Genomic DNA, 16488 nt, shown 5'->3' with positions numbered 1-16488 from the left:
TGAGCTAACATTTACCAAGGTTCTGATGAAGTGAGTGCTTTGGAGAGGCCACCCCTGAAAAATCAGAGAACAGAGTTCAGAAGTTATGAAAAGATAAATATTCAGCCTTTCTTGTTATGGAAAGGTTATAATGAATGTAAACTTGAGAAGTGTTTTTAACAGTAAAATCCCATTTCTTTAGCATCCTACATACTATTGCCTTGATTCCTCTGATATTTGTCTTGGTAAAAATCAAGGAAGGAGAATAATACCAATGTATAGCAATATCTCAGAAACATTTTTTAATACAAATCAATATTGTTTGGGGCATCATAATTTAAGCCCAGGTTAGCAATCCACCTAGGCAAGTGATGGGATCCTACAGGAAAAGAGCCATGGACTTCCTGGCTGAAGACTGCAAAATTTCCAGGAAGCCAATTTCCAGGAAGCCATTTCATCATTTAACCATTCTATTTCCTACCTGGAAGAAAATGTACTCGTGTTAAGTCCTGCAACAATGAGGAGGATCCAGATGATGGCACTGAGAATGTAAAATATACGGTAAAAAAGTGACAAAGCTTTTAAGTGTTGATGAATCACTAGAGACTTGCCTGAGGTCATGCAGGTTACTAGTCACACAGAACTAAAATGCATCCTGCAGTTACTAATCAACAGTCTAACCACTTGAACTATCTTTCCCCTCTGCCCTAATATGAATGTATTTAACTAGAATGCACTCAACTATTGATATAATGCACGTGACTTCACGCTCATGACTATGAAAAGTCTTCTGCATTGACTTGGGAGTAAGTACTTCCTCTGATCTCCATGGCTAACAATAGATAACAGAAGTTGCTTTATAAAATAGTTTCTGGTATCTTGGCTGTAGAACAGGACAGACATTTCCTTCTTTCCTAGCTGCACTGTGGTGCAGATACATTGGAAGAGAGAAGAGAGGGATAAATGGAGTTATGACCCCTATACCAAACCCCAGCACTTCCTTTTGGAAGTGCCCACACTCCTTGGTCACGATAGTCAGGACTGAATAGGTTCCCTCTTCTGCTTCAAGTGGCATCTGCCTCTTAAGTACTTCTAGCAAAACTGCATACAGATTTTTTGAAGTTCATTCATGGGATGCTTTATGCAGTTTTGCTTCCTATCAGCACTCTTTTTTACACTGCCATGATGTGTTACAGGTTAAAACTGATTGAATTTTAAGAATTATAGGATGGCAAAACTAACCCAAGTGTGTCCTCTTGAGGTTGCTTAAGCAACACATATCAAGTGATGTAATTAACCTTGCAGGTGGCCTATCTGTGCTGCAGAGGTGGAGCAACTCAGTCTCTGTTGGGTTACAGGCTCAGATACTGCGTGGCCTGAACACAGCAGTATTATTTCTAAGGCCTTGAAGTTCTTGACTTGAAACAATGTTTCATTTTGTGTGGCACAGAAGACAGTTAATAAAACTTAGCAGCTCCATACAGAAGCAGTTCCACTGTCTCCTGGCTGGACCTCCACTACTTGGAGAGATGTCAAAGTGAGTGTCCAAAGTACTCCAGTGTGTTCTGTAGCACGCATATTACTTGGGATTACACTGGATAATCCCAAGGATTTGACTGTACTTAGTCTTCCTATCAGTACATTTTGCTTCCATTTGAACAAGTCAGGTAGGTACTAAACGAAATACTGGACTGGAGTCTGCAAAGGTTTATGACCAGTTTTTGCCATCGGTGGCAATGAAGGCTCTTGACTGTCTCTGGGACACGTATCACTAAATGTACTCAGAGAAATGCCTGGGAGACAGTATGCTGGACTCGACAGTGAAATAGACTCTGAAGGAGCCAACATCAGCCACTGCCACAATACCGCGCATCACTTCACTGCATGGACGATGTTTTCCAGGAAAGAACCCCACCGCTCCGCTCCCCTGACAAAAAGAGGGAGTTGCACATAGTACAATGAATCGAGCAACGCTCTCTTACCTATTTCAGAAAAACATGACCTGGGCTCTTTTCCTTTTAAGTAAATGACATAAATGGTATGTAAATACTGTAAAAGTGAGATGAACCATCGACTTGGGTTGGTTTCATTTACCCAAAGCAAAACGCACAGCCGCAGGACAAGCCAGTCATCCCTCAAGTCAGCAGTCCCTAACGCTACCCGTTCTACCAATCTCCATTCTCTCTTAGAAGCTGAGAGGCCTTTATCCGGCGGTCGGGCTGTCGGCTAGGCGGGCTTCTGGCGGGCCCCTGGCGGGCTCAGAGAAGAGGAAAGGACTGCAGACCGCGAGGAGAGAAAGATGTCAGGCGAGACGGTGTTTTAGGGGACCCGGCTTTCGGGAAGCCCTTCCCACCGAGAGGCAAGGCCTCCGCCGGAGCTGACAGCCGAAGCCTGAGCACCACCCACCGCCACCCCGGCCGCCGCGGCGGCCTGCGCCCCGCCATCGACCTTCCCTGGGAGCAACTCGTCCGGCCTGCGGGCAGCCCGGCTGCCTCACCGCGCCTGCGCGTGCCCTCTCTCCCGTCGTCCCCGGCGCAGCGCGCTGCCTGGCAGGAGCGGAGCGGAGCGGAGATGGCGCTGCACGTCCCCAAGGCCCCGGGCTTCGCCCAGATGCTCAAGGAGGGCGCGAAGGTGAGAGCGGCGCCGGGCAGGCGCTGTTCCCTCAGGAGGATGAGGGGGGAGGGAGTCTCAGCGTGGCGGCGCGGGGAAGGTTCTGGAAGGCCGGCGGGGCCCGGCGGCTCCACGCGTCCCGCGGGGCGGGGCGGGGCGGGGGCCTGGGGGGGCTTCGCGCTTCCCGCCCCCGGGCTTTAGTCGCGCCGGCGGCCGCTGCGGGCCGGGGCCGGGGCCGGGGCCGAGGCCGAGGCGGGGATCTGTCCCGCGCCGCTGCTCAGCGCGCGGGCACGCGGCGGCGGAGGGAGGAGGGCGGCGCCTGGCGCACGCGGCCTTCGAGAAAGCTCTGCCGCGGCCGGCATCCCCTCTCCGCTCCCTCCCCCCCTGCCCGGAGGCGCTGCCTCTGCTTCTCGCCGCCTCGGGGACGCTCGGTGGGTTCCCGCCGCTTTGCGGGGCGGCGGCGGGCCGGCCGGACAGCGTCCCGGGCGCCCATGCTCTCTCCCGGGCTGTGCGCCTGAGTGGTGCTTTGGCGGTGAAAACGATGTCAGGAAAGCGTTTTGTGTGGAGAGCTTTTGTAGGCGGTGGTCTGCAAAGTGACACCGGGTCCTATGGATTTAGCTGTTCAGAAGCGTCCCGCTTGTTATGTGCATTCTTTGACTCTTTTCTGTTACTGTGTCCACAAGAAAAGTACCTTTGCCGGTATTGCAGAGTAACAATATTTTCCATATGTTCCTTTTCCGTAAATCCATTTTCGTTGTATTTAACGTTAACATAGTAGTTAAATTTAGTACATTTGACATAGTAGATTTTGGTAGTAGTCAAGGCAAAGCAAGTGGTTTGTTTTTTTTTTTAATTGTAGGGCAAAACAAAAAAAGAAAATTTCTAGTTGCTGCTACTTAATAAAAAGGAAAGTGAAGTTAGCAACTCGGAAAGCCCTCTGTTTTTCTTTTCAGAATCTTCCTTGGAGACAAAGAATGGCACATGTCAAGGGCAGAGGAAAGCAAGGAAACAAAGTGGCTTAGATGCCAGTTCTCTAATAAGAGAATTCAAGGCCAGAATAGCAAGTACTGTTTTTTACAAAACAAGGAGGCAGCTGGCATTCTGAGATGTTTGTTTTGTATTTAGAGAGTAAATATTAAATAGTACCTTTCTCCCTTCTCTTAGGGCCACACAGTACATTTTACCCTGCTCTTCCTTAAGGCCCTTTCTGGGGATCCCTCCTTTTCTTAAGGCTTCCAAACTGAAGCCAAGCTGATCGGCTTCTCAAATACAAATATTTTATGAATCATTCTGCTTCTGAATTTTCAAACTGCACATGTTTGAACACAGAACTGAGTTAAATGATTTTTGTGGAATACAGAGTTGTGAGTAAAGAAGCATGTACAAAAATGCATGCTTACAAAACCCTTGCCCCTTTCCAATCTGGTATTGGTTATTTTCGATTTCCCTTTGGCATGCCACTGACTTTTTTGGAAGACTTAAGAGATGTAAACTATATTGAAAATTGAGTCACTGTTCAGACTTTCTGTGCAGAAACTTATGGTGCCTGCTGAGCTGCCTAGGTGAGAAGGAGTACACAGTAGTTCTTTTCTCAGTCTCTTTGGGTAAGGTTTAGTTTCCATTTAAACTTTTAAGTGAAATACTAAATCTAAATTAATCAAAAACTTTCCTGGACTCAGTAGATTATTGCTGCTTTGATGAGAAATGACTGGTTCATCCCTTTCTTTTTTGTTAGAAAGCCCAATTCTGAGCAGAACGTTTTTCTTTTCAGCATTATTCAGGACTAGAAGAAGCTGTCTATAGGAACATCCAGGCATGCAAAGAACTTGCTCAAACCACCCGTACAGCTTATGGACCAAATGGTAAATAAATCCTAAAATTATTGTAGTGTTTTTGAGCAAAATGTTATGTTTGAAGGTAGGTTGAAGGAAACCTACCTTGACAAAGAAGCAACTGTTTGTTTCTTGAGGAAACACATTTGACTTTCTCTAGAACACTAAATATAGTCTTTGTGGCTGTACAGATCAGACTTTGTTTGGTTAGCTCTTAAGTGATGCACAATGTACCTGCCTTTGCCAGGCTTTTGTACCAGTTACTGTGTCCTCTTTGCTGTCTTACTGCTATATGGAATACCTACAAAAATTAAAGGAAAGACAATAACTTGGTAGATAGTCATAATGAACATAACCATACCATGTCCGGTGGGATATACCAAAACAAAAAGTGTTCTCCGGTATCAATTAATTACATGTTGTACTAATATTTCTGAAGAGAAAACTGCTTATTCAGAAATTATTGATTTCTCCTTAATGTAACACGCTCCCAAGCGTTATTTCACAAAAATCTTGAAGGTTCTTAAATTATAAATAGGGCTAATGTTTTAATGTGTAAGATGTACCTGAAAGTTATGAAGCAGTATCTGTGTTCAAAATGATGTTTGCCTAATGAATGATTTTTAAATCACACCCCCACCCCCCCCTTTAGGAATGAACAAAATGGTTATCAATCATCTGGAGAAGCTTTTTGTTACAAATGATGCTGCTACTATCTTGAGAGAGCTGGAGGTAAGTTTTCTCGCTTCAAAAGATGTCAGTTGTGAACTGGTGTTTCTGTTCATGGGCTGCTACGGTTCTGAATGTTAATAAGGAAATACATGTTGCCCTGCCAGGTGATTTATATGTGTAATTTTGTAAATAACTTACATTTTTCACTGGATTTGAGTAAAGTCAATAGGCTGTTTCCACAGTGAGGAATAGAACTCTCTTGTAAAGCAGCATTAAGTAGTTGCAGGAGATGTTTAATAATTGCCTACTTTTTTTTTTTACAAACCAGTGTAGATTTAGAAGAGGGTATATCTAGACCATAAATACAGTGTTTGGAAAACTGAATGAAATAGCTGTTGTGTTAATCTCGCACTATTGGTGTTTGCCATGTTCTCCTGTCTGCTTAGAATACGTTAATTGGAGTTAAGAAGCCAAGGATATAGCAGCATACTCCTGTGAATACAGTAAAAGCGTGGAAAGCCTGACCTGTCCAACTTTTTCTCTTACTATCAAATTTGTATTTGTATCATAACACAAATAATATTTTACTGAATTCTGTACCTACTGATAGAAATAGTATAAGTATTAAGTATTTCCTTACTTAATGCATTGTGTTAGCATTTGGTATAAGTAGAATAACTCTGGAAGTCTCAGTTCTGTTTTAAAAAAATAATCTGCAGACTAGTTACTTAATCTAATGAGTCTTGCATGTTACTTTCTGGGATAAAATGACAAATGCTCTAATTATATTCAAGACTACAGCATTTTTATTGCATTTCTTTGAAAGAAAGGGAAAGCAGTGTGATCTTTAAGCAGAAAAAACACTCAAATTAAACTGTAATTTAGACATGTACTTTGTGTGTTACACATATGAATTCAGCTTGGAGATCTAAACTTCAGGCTCCTTCCCTGTTGCAGAGCTTGATTGTGAAGCCACTGCATCCTGTAAAAATGGCACAGAACCAATGTCAAGCATGTCTAATTCATGTTTTAGGGGGAATGTTCAGTTCTCTGATTTTTTTTTTTTCCATGTATGTTTGTACTTTTGCTTATTAGGGAAGTTAGCCAATTAAGACAATTCGTGCTGCTTTCTTTTCCTGTTTTGTGCATTCTTAGTATCTTTAGATACAGTCTGAAATAAGAGAGCTTATACTGGATTCACAGAAAAACCTGGAGCTGTAGTCTCGGTGGGGTATTAGTAACTAAGATGTGTAACTTCTTGTAAAGGTCCAGCATCCTGCTGCAAAAATGCTTGTGATGGCATCCCACATGCAAGAGCAAGAAGTTGGAGATGGAACAAACTTTGTCCTTGTTTTTGCTGGAGTTCTTCTGGAGTTAGCAGAAGACCTTCTGAGGATGGGGTTATCAGTCTCAGAGGCAAGTTATATTGTTATTACAATTCACATGGCATGAATTCAGATTGCTGTTGGTCAGTATTCTTGGGTCATAATATTGTGAATCATGTGCTTTCTTCTGAACTAATTTTTAGATAGAGATGTACGAAGAAGAACAGTATATGTTTGTGTAAGCTTTTGCATTTGTTCATGTTTTATGGCCCTTTGAAAAAGAGATATAAGCAGTATGAATGCATATTGAAGTGGTGTAGTGAATATTTATTGTTTGTTGCACAGGTGATTGAAGGATATGAAAAGGCTTGCAAGAAAGCCCTAGAAATTCTTCCAGACTTGGTCTGCTGTTCTGCAAAGAACCTTCGAGATGTTGAAGAAGTGGCATCTTTGTTGCACACTTCAGTGATGAGCAAACAATATGGCAATGAGGAATTTTTGGCAAAGCTTATTGCTCAGGCCTGTGGTAAGTGGACAAGAACAGATGTGTGCATGCATCTAAAAAACTGAGTAAGTTTGTTTATGCTCATTAATAATGTCTTCATGTAAGATAAAAGGTATGGTTATTTTATCAGGTTGAATTGGATGGAATGCTTTAGCCTCTGAAGTGAGTATAACCCTTCCTGTGTTGAACTTTTAATTGGCATTGTGGCTCAGAAAAGGTCTGTGTCTTCTACTAAATGTTTTTAGAAATATCTTTCTAGTCTTTTTAAAGCAGAAACGCATCTTTCTTCCTCTTTTATCGTTAGGAAGATGTAGTAATACAGGTAGGCTGTATTATACTGTATTATACTGTATTAATACTTCAGGTAGGCTGTTAATAGTCTCAGCCACAGAACAACGGAAGCAAGACTGTAGTTGTGTTGAGTTGTTTTCTCCCTTTAGATTTCCAAGAAAAAACTTTCATATCTAGTTTAAGTGTTTTCTCAAAATATTCTGGGTCAGACTTCACTCTTGAGTGTACATGTGTAAATGCATATTCGGACTTAATTTAACTGAGCAGCTTGAATAGATGTTGCTTTCTGATTACTACATTGTAAAAACAAATTTTCAGTTTCTCTTGATGCAGGTTATTACCAGATTATAATTGCCTTAAATTTAGGCAGGCATCTCATACCACTGAATTTTAGTACTTCAGAAAAAATCCAGGCATTATTTATGGTGTCATTGTTCTACTTCATTAAGCAATACAAATCCATTCTTCTTTTTTTTTTTTTTCTTTTTTCCCCCCCCCAAACAGTTTCTATTCTTCCTGATTCTGGTCATTTCAATGTTGATAACATCAGAGTGTGCAAAATTGTGGTAAGTTGGAAGTAGCTAGCTTTACTGTATTTTTAAGGTAAACAGTTTAATGAAAGTTAATTTTTAGATCTTTGAACTTGGAAAGTGCCTTTTCTATTCTAATCTCTGTTGTGTTGTAGCATGCATAATAAGTTTTGGAAATTGGTCTTTACATTCCTTGTTTACATTCTGAAAGTGCCCAATAGCAGCTTTCAGAAACAAAAATCATAAATATTGAAAGTTTACACTAAATCAGATGCATTAACTTAATTATACACAGGGTTGTTGATTGCATCTTTGTTGTAGAAGGAGTCACAAGATTAGGCTAAGATGCAGGCTGGTGGAAATGTAGTGGTCTAATCTTGTGTTCTTTTTGTCAATGGGACATTAGGCCTCAGTATGGTATGTAGGATTGGAACAAGCTTATATCTGCTATGAATTTCCCCCTGTGTTTTTTCCCTGCTAATAAATATGTAACAAGTTGAGCACAGAAAATGAATGTCACAGGCCTTAAGCTGGGCTACCAACTAATCTTAAAATGTAAGACCTGTAAGACAATGTTTGATATTGCTAAATCAGCTTGAGTCTTATTTCTTTGTGCTGCAATGAAAACTTAGGTTGCTACATTCAAATGAATGTAAGGACTGCTTTTCATAAAGGGTAGTATAACTTTCTGACAATAAATGATCAATAATACGACTTTCTCTCATTCTGTTTCTTTCCTTTCAGGGTGCTGGTATTTCTGCTTCCTCAGTACTGCATGGCATGGTTTTTAAAAAAGAAACTGAAGGAGATGTTACTTCTGTCAAAGATGCAAAAATAGCTGTGTATTCCTGCCCTTTTGATAGTATGATAACTGAAACGAAGGTATGTAGAAGCTCAAAATAAGTTAGATATCTATTTATGCTCATGTGCTCTTATTTTTAGACTTAACTATAAATATTCTTGACACTTGGTGATTGAGATATTTTTGTTAATATTGAGTTCATTAGTTTAAAAAAGTTCATAGAAAACGTCTGAACCTAATTTTGCTTTACAAGGTTATTGGTTTTGTTGGGTTATTTGAGCCAAACTACGTGCTAGAATGTCTGAACCTCAAGGTTGTCTAGAAATGCTAGAATTGCCCTTTTTTTTGACTTGTTTTACCCCATTGCCTGGGAAGGGTGACAGTGTTATAAAACAGGATGACTCGAGGTGTATGCATAGGTTGGGAGACAAAATGGTTTGTCAAAAGCTTTTAGGCATGTAGTTAACGCTGAATTGATAACAGTGTCTGTGTTTTACTAGGGCACTGTACTTATAAAGAATGCTGAAGAACTGATGAATTTCAGTAAGGGAGAAGAAAACCTAATGGATTTGCAAGTCAAAACTATTGCTGATAGTGGTGCAAATGTAGTAGTAACAGGTGGCAAAGTGGCAGACATGGCACTTCATTATGCCAACAAATACAATCTTATGTTAGTCAGGTAAGTACTGGAAGAGCATAAAAACATTTGATCTACCAGGTTTATAAAATGTACTTGCCATATTGTCTCTTGCCTCACAGATAAAATTAGAAACAAAATATTGCAGACTGTTTGGTTTTCTAGTGGATCAAAACCTGAGCTGCAATTTGGTTGTTTCATAGCTTATGTTTCTTGATAGTATTTCACTTCTGTATAACAGCTAACTGGGGAGTAACTTGTGTATATGGTACTGTTACTCTGGTTTAAGTGCCTTTCTAGCACAACTGAAATCAAGAATATCAAAATTTGTGGATCTAGTAAAGAGGGATGTGGCCTCAAAGGCGTATGAGACCATAATGGTTTCTCCTGGTCACAGTCCTCATGTGATGCTTTCGCAATGATGAGATATGCCTCTGTGCATCACTAATGTATTGATGGATGGAAGAACTCATTCTTAATACTTTTCCGTCATTTTTGTGGGCCTTAAATCTTCTTACCTGTAAATAAAGCATGTCTGTACATCCTTGAAATACCTTCTGCACAACATAAAGTCAAATTACTAGCAGCAGCTCTCATGTCTCACACAAATAAGTGATCCTTTGTTGAAAGCTTAAACTTTATTGGTGGTGTTCAAAAAGTTTGAACTTCCAGAAATGGAGCATGATACTGTAATCTCTTGCATAACAAAGAGGGATTATTATAGAGGTGGTGTAAAGATTAATTCAAGTCTTATGCACTAGAAGATGAAGTTTGATAATTTCCATGTATTTGCACTACTTACTTGTTTTTAAATTCTTAGAAAATAGTCTTTGCATAGCATCCCTGAAAATAGATAATGATAACTTGAAAAAATAGATGAGTAGATTTTATAACTTGATGCAGTACATTTTGTAGATGTCATTAGTTTACAAAATGCTGACGAGTTAAGAGAAAACTTACTTGTGTGTGTTAACATTTGCTCTGGAAACTTGTTACTATAAAGACTGTTTTTGTTTTTAAAGGTTGAACTCAAAGTGGGATCTGAGAAGACTGTGCAAAACCGTTGGTGCAACAGCCCTACCCAGACTGGTATGGACTTTTCAAATGAGGAGCAGAAGGGAGACTACTGATGAGCAGGTTCACCTCTTAACTCTTGTTTTTCTTTCTAGACTCCCCCTACTCCAGAAGAAATGGGTCACTGCAATAGTGTATATTTATCGGAGGTTGGGGATACGCAAGTTGTTGTGTTTAAGCATGGTATGTATGTTCTGTAGAACTCCTAATGCTACTGTTCTAGAAGTACGATGTTCATATGTGTTTTACATCTAACAAACTTAATTCAGTAATGCACGTGTCTGTCTGAACAGAAAAGGAGGATGGTGCCATCTCTACAATACTCATTCGTGGATCTACAGACAATCTGATGGATGACATAGAGAGAGCAGTGGATGATGGTGTAAATACTTTCAAAGTACTCACAAGAGTAAGTAACCAGAACCCTTCACTTATCAAAAATGAGCTATGGGTCAGTTTGAGGCAAGACTCGTGCTTGTTTTGTGCTTCTTTGCTACAAAGGCTGTAACAGATACTTAGGTTATCAGCTTATCAGAAGGCTAGAGCCTTCTTGAGGTGTAGTGAAGGCTGTGTAGTGTTGAGATGTAGAGGGCTGCATAGAGAACGTTGCTGCTGACATAATTGTGAATACAGTATACGTAAAAGATGGTGCTCAGCATGTACTGCACTCAGTTTTCCAGTAATGAGTGAGTTCTTGAAGATTAGTTAGTTGTACCACTTTCTAATGGCAGTCAGCTCTTTCTTGACTACTTCCCTAAACGTTTTGTAGTGTTCCTTGGAAACCAGGCACAGAAGAAAATCTAGATAGCTTTTTTTTGTTACTGGGGATCAGGAGGAACTGACTGGTTGCAAACTAAATTTCTAGTTCGTTGGTGACAAGACATGCTTCTTCCACCTACTACAGATATGCTTTATAGATGGAAGAACTCAGTTCTTCAGGTTTTTTTCTGAGCAGCTTTTGTGGACTTGAATATTATCCCCCACCCCCACTTTTTTTTCTTAATACAAAAGGAAATGTTTATGTATTTACTCAGAAGGTGGCATGCAAAAAATGTTAAACTCCTGTTTGACACTTAATGTCTTGTACATACCAAGACATGCACATTGATTTAGAGTATGGAAACAGCCATAGACTGTGTGTTTATGATTGTCTCCACGAGTGGTCCTGACTTAAGATTTATGATGATTACTTTTCTGTTTAAAAGACTGGGAGTTCTTAAGTGAATGTTGGTTTGCCACAGGATATACAAAATGCTTAATTTAAAAACAAACAAACAAACAAAACCCAAAACAAAACAAAAACCCCAAAACCCCAACACCTTGTGATACCTGTTGACGTATTAAACTTAGTGTACAGTAGATTGGTTTCCTGCATATTTCCCAACAAGTTAATGGAAAAGATACGAAAATCTAGGCATTCTGTTATTAGTTAGCCAAGAGTTGAATTTCCTTTTTAAAAAACAAACAAAAAACCCCAGACACAAAACCCACTGCATTATTATTTTGCTTTTTACAAAAGAAGCTGTTTTTCTTCAAAGACATTTGGAATGAATGAGTAAATTCTAGTAAATTTCTCTTATAATGCATGCTTGTTCTGAAGTGGATTCTTAATAAGTCCGTGTGGGATAAAGTTCTGTTGCGTTCTTGATAGAGTATATAAACTTTAAAAACTAAAAATTAATATGCTTTAAGTAAAACATTGCATTTTGGGATGGTCCGTTCACAGGATAAACGTCTTGTTCCTGGAGGTGGTGCAACAGAGATTGAATTAGCCAAGCAGATCACATCTTACGGAGAGGTACAGCAAATGGGCTTTTTGACGTTCTATTTTTTTGTATACATACACATATATGTACTTAAATACATATGTGACTTATAAAAATATATCCATATTATTTTATACCAAAATATATATGTGTATTAATGCATATAAATCAATTAAAAATGTAGGGGAAAATGCCTCCCTATCTTATGGGTTTTGAAATACTTACGTGGTTTTCAACTTCACTTTAGACTTGTCCTGGACTTGACCAATATGCCATCAAGAAGTTTGCTGAGGCATTTGAAGCCATTCCTCGAGCCCTGGCAGAAAACTCTGGAGTAAAGGCTAATGAGGTCATCTCCAAACTTTACGCTGTGCATCAGGAAGGGAACAAAAATGTTGGATTTGATATTGAGGTAAATAGTCTCTCACATTACTTGGTGCTCTGCAGTACAGGGTTGTATTTAAAAGTACTTCTATCAGTATGAAGTATTTATAGATTGATTTAAGTCATTGAAGCTCTGTGTTGCACAGTCTAGAAGAATAAGTTCTTACAATTGTAATACCAAAGTGGTTTTTTTCATCAGCAAGCAGTTAAATTTAACGTAGTATTGTGGCCTTATGTAGGAGGTCAAGTGAGATACTGAACTAATGTGATGGAAAATAAGTCTTTAGTTATTACTTATTTTGTCTTCCTGATTATGGATTAGGGATGAAGGTTTTCTGAAGAGAGAAGATGAGATCAGAAAAGAAGATGAGATCATAACTTGTTCTAAACCTGTAACCTTGAAAACCCAATAACCTGATAGGCAGAAGCCTGAGAAAGTTTTGAATAATGGTTTTCCCCTCCATCTGACAGGCCGAAGCTGCTGCTGTGAAGGATATGTTGGAAGCTGGTGTGTTAGACACGTACCTTGGAAAATCCTGGGGTATCAAGCTAGCTACAAATGCAGCAGTAACTGTCCTAAGGGTAGATCAGGTAAGCTTACAAATAATTTAGTGGCTGAACTGAAACCTTTAACTCTGTGCAAAACACTAATGCAAAATATGTGAATCTTCTGGGAATGCAAGGCATAAAAATATGATACTTGAAAACGTGGTTTGTTTATTTCTGAAAGCCATGAAGTAGTTTGTTCAAGAGCTCATAATTTGGAATGTTGTAATGTTGCTGCTTCCATAGGAGCACTAGTAATGTGTTTTGTTTTGTGGGGTTTTTTTTAAGATTTGAGTTGATAACTTGTATCCAGAAGGTTATCCTAACTTTTGTAGGAACAATATTGAACAGAAGAAACCTTCTCTCATATATTGTTTTTACATGAAAATCCAACTTTTAGGAAAAATGTAGGTTATAATCTTAATGATAAAAATCTTACTTTATATATTTTGTAGAACTTTAGAAAAAATGTATTTGCATGTAAAATTTCTGTAGATTATTATGGCAAAAACAGCAGGCGGTCCAAAAGTCCCTAAGCAACAAGGACATTGGGATAAGGATGACTGGAAAGATGAGCCTGAAAAATAGTATGCAGTAAGCTCTGTTTCTCTAGCAGAGAGGTATCTGTGTGTGAGTGCATGCATGAGTATATTGACAAGCACATGGCAGATGATGTCTTTCTTGAGGACATGTAACACTGCTGTCTTATGTGTGCTGATTGCTGCACTTTGTATTTGTGCCTTTGCAAATTAATTTTACTCCTAAAACCAGGCTTTTCTTGAAGGGATGATGAGTGCAGTTTTAGTTTTATCTTACTTGTCACTATAGCAAGTGCAGAAAATGAGCCTTTAACGTGGTAGGACTAGTGGACTTTATGCTTTTAAAGTGTGATGTTTAGACTCAATAATTCAGAACAATAGCTCTGATAATTCCACGTTCTGTAGTGTGCATCCTGTAAACCAGTCACTCATTAGCCTGTTTAAGTACTCACTTTCTGTAGACTAACTGAAGTCTTAACTTGCATGTGAAAATGAGGTAAAATGCCTTTTTTTGTATATCAGGGCTCAGTTTCTGCCATTTTCAAGAAAAAGATAACTTATTGAGATATTCACAAATCAGATGGATAATAATATTTACTGGCTTAGGTTCAGAGTAGGGAAACTGCATGAATTCAGCGAATGTTGACAGTCAGCATCATATGGCTGTAAGTAAGAGTGGGGTAAGAGTCTGACTCTAACCTTATCTTTTTCTGCTTCCCTGTTACCTTCAAGATCATTATGGCAAAACCAGCTGGTGGCCCTAAACCTCCATCAGGAAAGAAAGACTGGGATGAAGACCAAAATGATTGAACAATTTAACTGTACTTCTTAAGTGACATGATTAATGTGAGTTTTTTAATACTCCACTTGGAGCCTGTCACAATGTTTTGCTGTGTTGCCTTTAAGTTATGAACTGTGTCCAATGGAGTACAGAACTTAAAACACTTCAATAAATGTACTCACTGTTAAAATGTTAACTGTCATTTTATTTAGACTTAGTGTGATAATGGTTGTTCCCAACATGTGAATATGCAGGCATCTGTGTGGGGATGACAGTGTGTGGGTGTGGTGGGCTGACCGTGGCTGGCAGCCAGATGCCCCTTCCTCATCAGCAGAAACTAACTAGAAAAAGCTCATGGGCTGAGAGAAAGAGGGAGAGATCACTTATCAATTACTGTCTTGGGCAAAAATATTTACCATGTGGAAAATTAATTTATTACCAATTAAAAGTAGAGTTGGAGGGTGAGAAACAAGAACAAAAACTAAAACATGTTCCTGTTCACCTTCCCTCCTTCCCTGGCTCAGCTGTATTCTTCCTGACTGCTCTACCTACTGCTCTTCCCCCAGTGGTGCATGGGACGGGGGGTTGCAGTCATTCCATAACAGCTCCTTTCTGCTGCTCCTTCTTCCTCACCCTTTTCCCCCCCTCCCCTCCCACAGGGTAGAGTCCTGTGTGAGCTGTGTCAGCATGGGGCCTTCCATATAGGTTACATTCTGTCAGGAACAACTGGTCCTCCATGGACTGCATTTTCTGGAAGGCTGCAGTTTTCTGCAGGCTGCAGCTTTCTCCAAGGCACACAGCCACCTGCTCTGGCCTGGGGGCCTCCCCTACTGCAGTGTGGAGGTCCAGCATGGTCCTCTCCATGAGCTGCAGGACAACCTACGCCAGTGTGGTCTCTCCAGGGGCTGCACCTGTGGAGCACCTCCTCCTCCTCTCATGTAGGTCTTCACAGGACTATTTCTCACACTTTTCTCCTCACTCCTGGGCAGTGTTTTGCCCTTTCTTACACAGGCTTTCCTCAAGGTGCTACCATCATGGCTGAGGGGCTCAGCTCTGCCCTGTGGTGGGTCAGTTAGAACCAGCTGTGTCCAGCATCAGGCAGGCCCTGCCTCTCCTCAGAGAGGCCACATCTGCAGCCTGTCCTACCATCTTGACACCTGTGGGTGAGGGAGACTGACCACAAGTCTGCTGCAGGGAGCTCATAACTTCAGGAAAGCATCATCTATAATGGTCACAGGTCTTTGTGCTCTTAATTGTGCTCCTTACCTGGTATTGGGGTGTAGAAAGTCAACTGAGTATTGAAATAAGCATGGCAGCAGGCCTGTGGTCCAGGCCTACATTCATTTTTGTTACATGCATCTATTTGATCCTCACCCTTTAAGAGTCTCCACACTCTCAAAATGGCAGCCTGACAGCGGTGAAGTGCATCTCATTCTAATGGCCTTAAAAATAAACACTGCATCATGCTAGCTATTGCTGCTCAGAGTACTGGAATCTTTCAACTGAAGCCCCCTGTTAAGATTCTTCCTGGAAAGTAAACAGCTTGCATATCTCAGAGTAGCTTGAAAGGAGAACTGCACTTGAAATTCAAGCCACTTCAATAATTAATCCTTTTATTACTCTTGCCAGTGCTACTCTATGTCACAGCCAAAAGGGAGTGGAAGGCTAAATCAAGTCTGGAACTATCTTATGCCCAAATAAGGCTGCCATACAACAGCTACACTAATGCTCACTTTATAGTCAGTTGCTGGTGTGGCTGAAAAATAAACTCAGCAAGTTTTCAGAAGGGTTGGCATACTGATATAGTCAGCTGCACAAGTGCAACTGCTGATGACTGTAAGGGTAACAAGAATACATAAGACTGCCCATTTTCTCAGTAAGGTTGCTGTGAAAAATGCACTGAACGTAAGCAGCTGCTGCTCTAGCATAGAAGAGCCAAGATTTTATTTATGTGAAACCCATTGTGAAGCCTAGCCTGCAGAGAAGAGAGCTTTAAAGTTACAAGTCACTGCAGGACTAGTTTTCTTACCCCTCCAGGGTAGAAAGGCTAAGCTGGAGGGCCTGTAGCAAAAAGGAGAGATATCTGAGCACTCAGCCTTGCCAAAATACCAGCATAAGGTTCCCATGTGAAAGAATTCCTAGAGAGTTTGCAAACTGAGGGCTCCTCTGTTGGACATAAACCAACAGTGGAAAGAGAGCTGATGCTGAATTTGTC

The 16488-nt window shown here is 40.4% G+C and overlaps 1 protein-coding gene across 1 annotated transcript; it reads left to right on the top strand.

Annotated features, from left to right (window-relative positions):
• Positions 1 to 2451: 2451 nt before the first annotated feature.
• CCT8 (chaperonin containing TCP1 subunit 8) lies at positions 2452 to 14457 on the top strand. The gene is made up of 15 exons (XM_072844866.1): positions 2452 to 2610; positions 4361 to 4451; positions 5074 to 5153; positions 6360 to 6509; positions 6764 to 6944; positions 7719 to 7780; positions 8489 to 8626; positions 9047 to 9225; positions 10206 to 10272; positions 10353 to 10440; positions 10551 to 10666; positions 11984 to 12055; positions 12271 to 12435; positions 12879 to 12998; positions 14225 to 14457. The coding sequence occupies exons 1-15, from the start codon at positions 2551 to 2553 to the stop codon at positions 14300 to 14302; spliced, it is 1647 nt and encodes a 548-aa protein (XP_072700967.1). The 5' UTR covers positions 2452 to 2550; the 3' UTR covers positions 14303 to 14457.
• The last annotated feature ends 2031 nt before the right edge of the window (positions 14458 to 16488 follow it).

Source organism: Ciconia boyciana, chromosome 1 (genome assembly GCF_034638445.1).
Source record: "Ciconia boyciana chromosome 1, ASM3463844v1, whole genome shotgun sequence".
NCBI classification, from domain to species: domain Eukaryota; kingdom Metazoa; phylum Chordata; class Aves; order Ciconiiformes; family Ciconiidae; genus Ciconia; species Ciconia boyciana.
This window is presented reverse-complemented; position numbering and strand designations above follow the sequence as displayed.

Coding starts and splice junctions, on each gene's coding strand:
- CCT8 (XM_072844866.1), top strand. CDS start 2,551: ATGGCGCTGCACGTCCCCAAGGCCCCGGGCTTCGCCCAGATGCTCAAG. Junction 6,945..7,718: donor GCTTATTGCTCAGGCCTGTG/GTAAGTGGACAA, acceptor CCCCCCAAACAG/TTTCTATTCTTCCTGATTCT. Junction 12,436..12,878: donor ATGTTGGATTTGATATTGAG/GTAAATAGTCTC, acceptor TCCATCTGACAG/GCCGAAGCTGCTGCTGTGAA.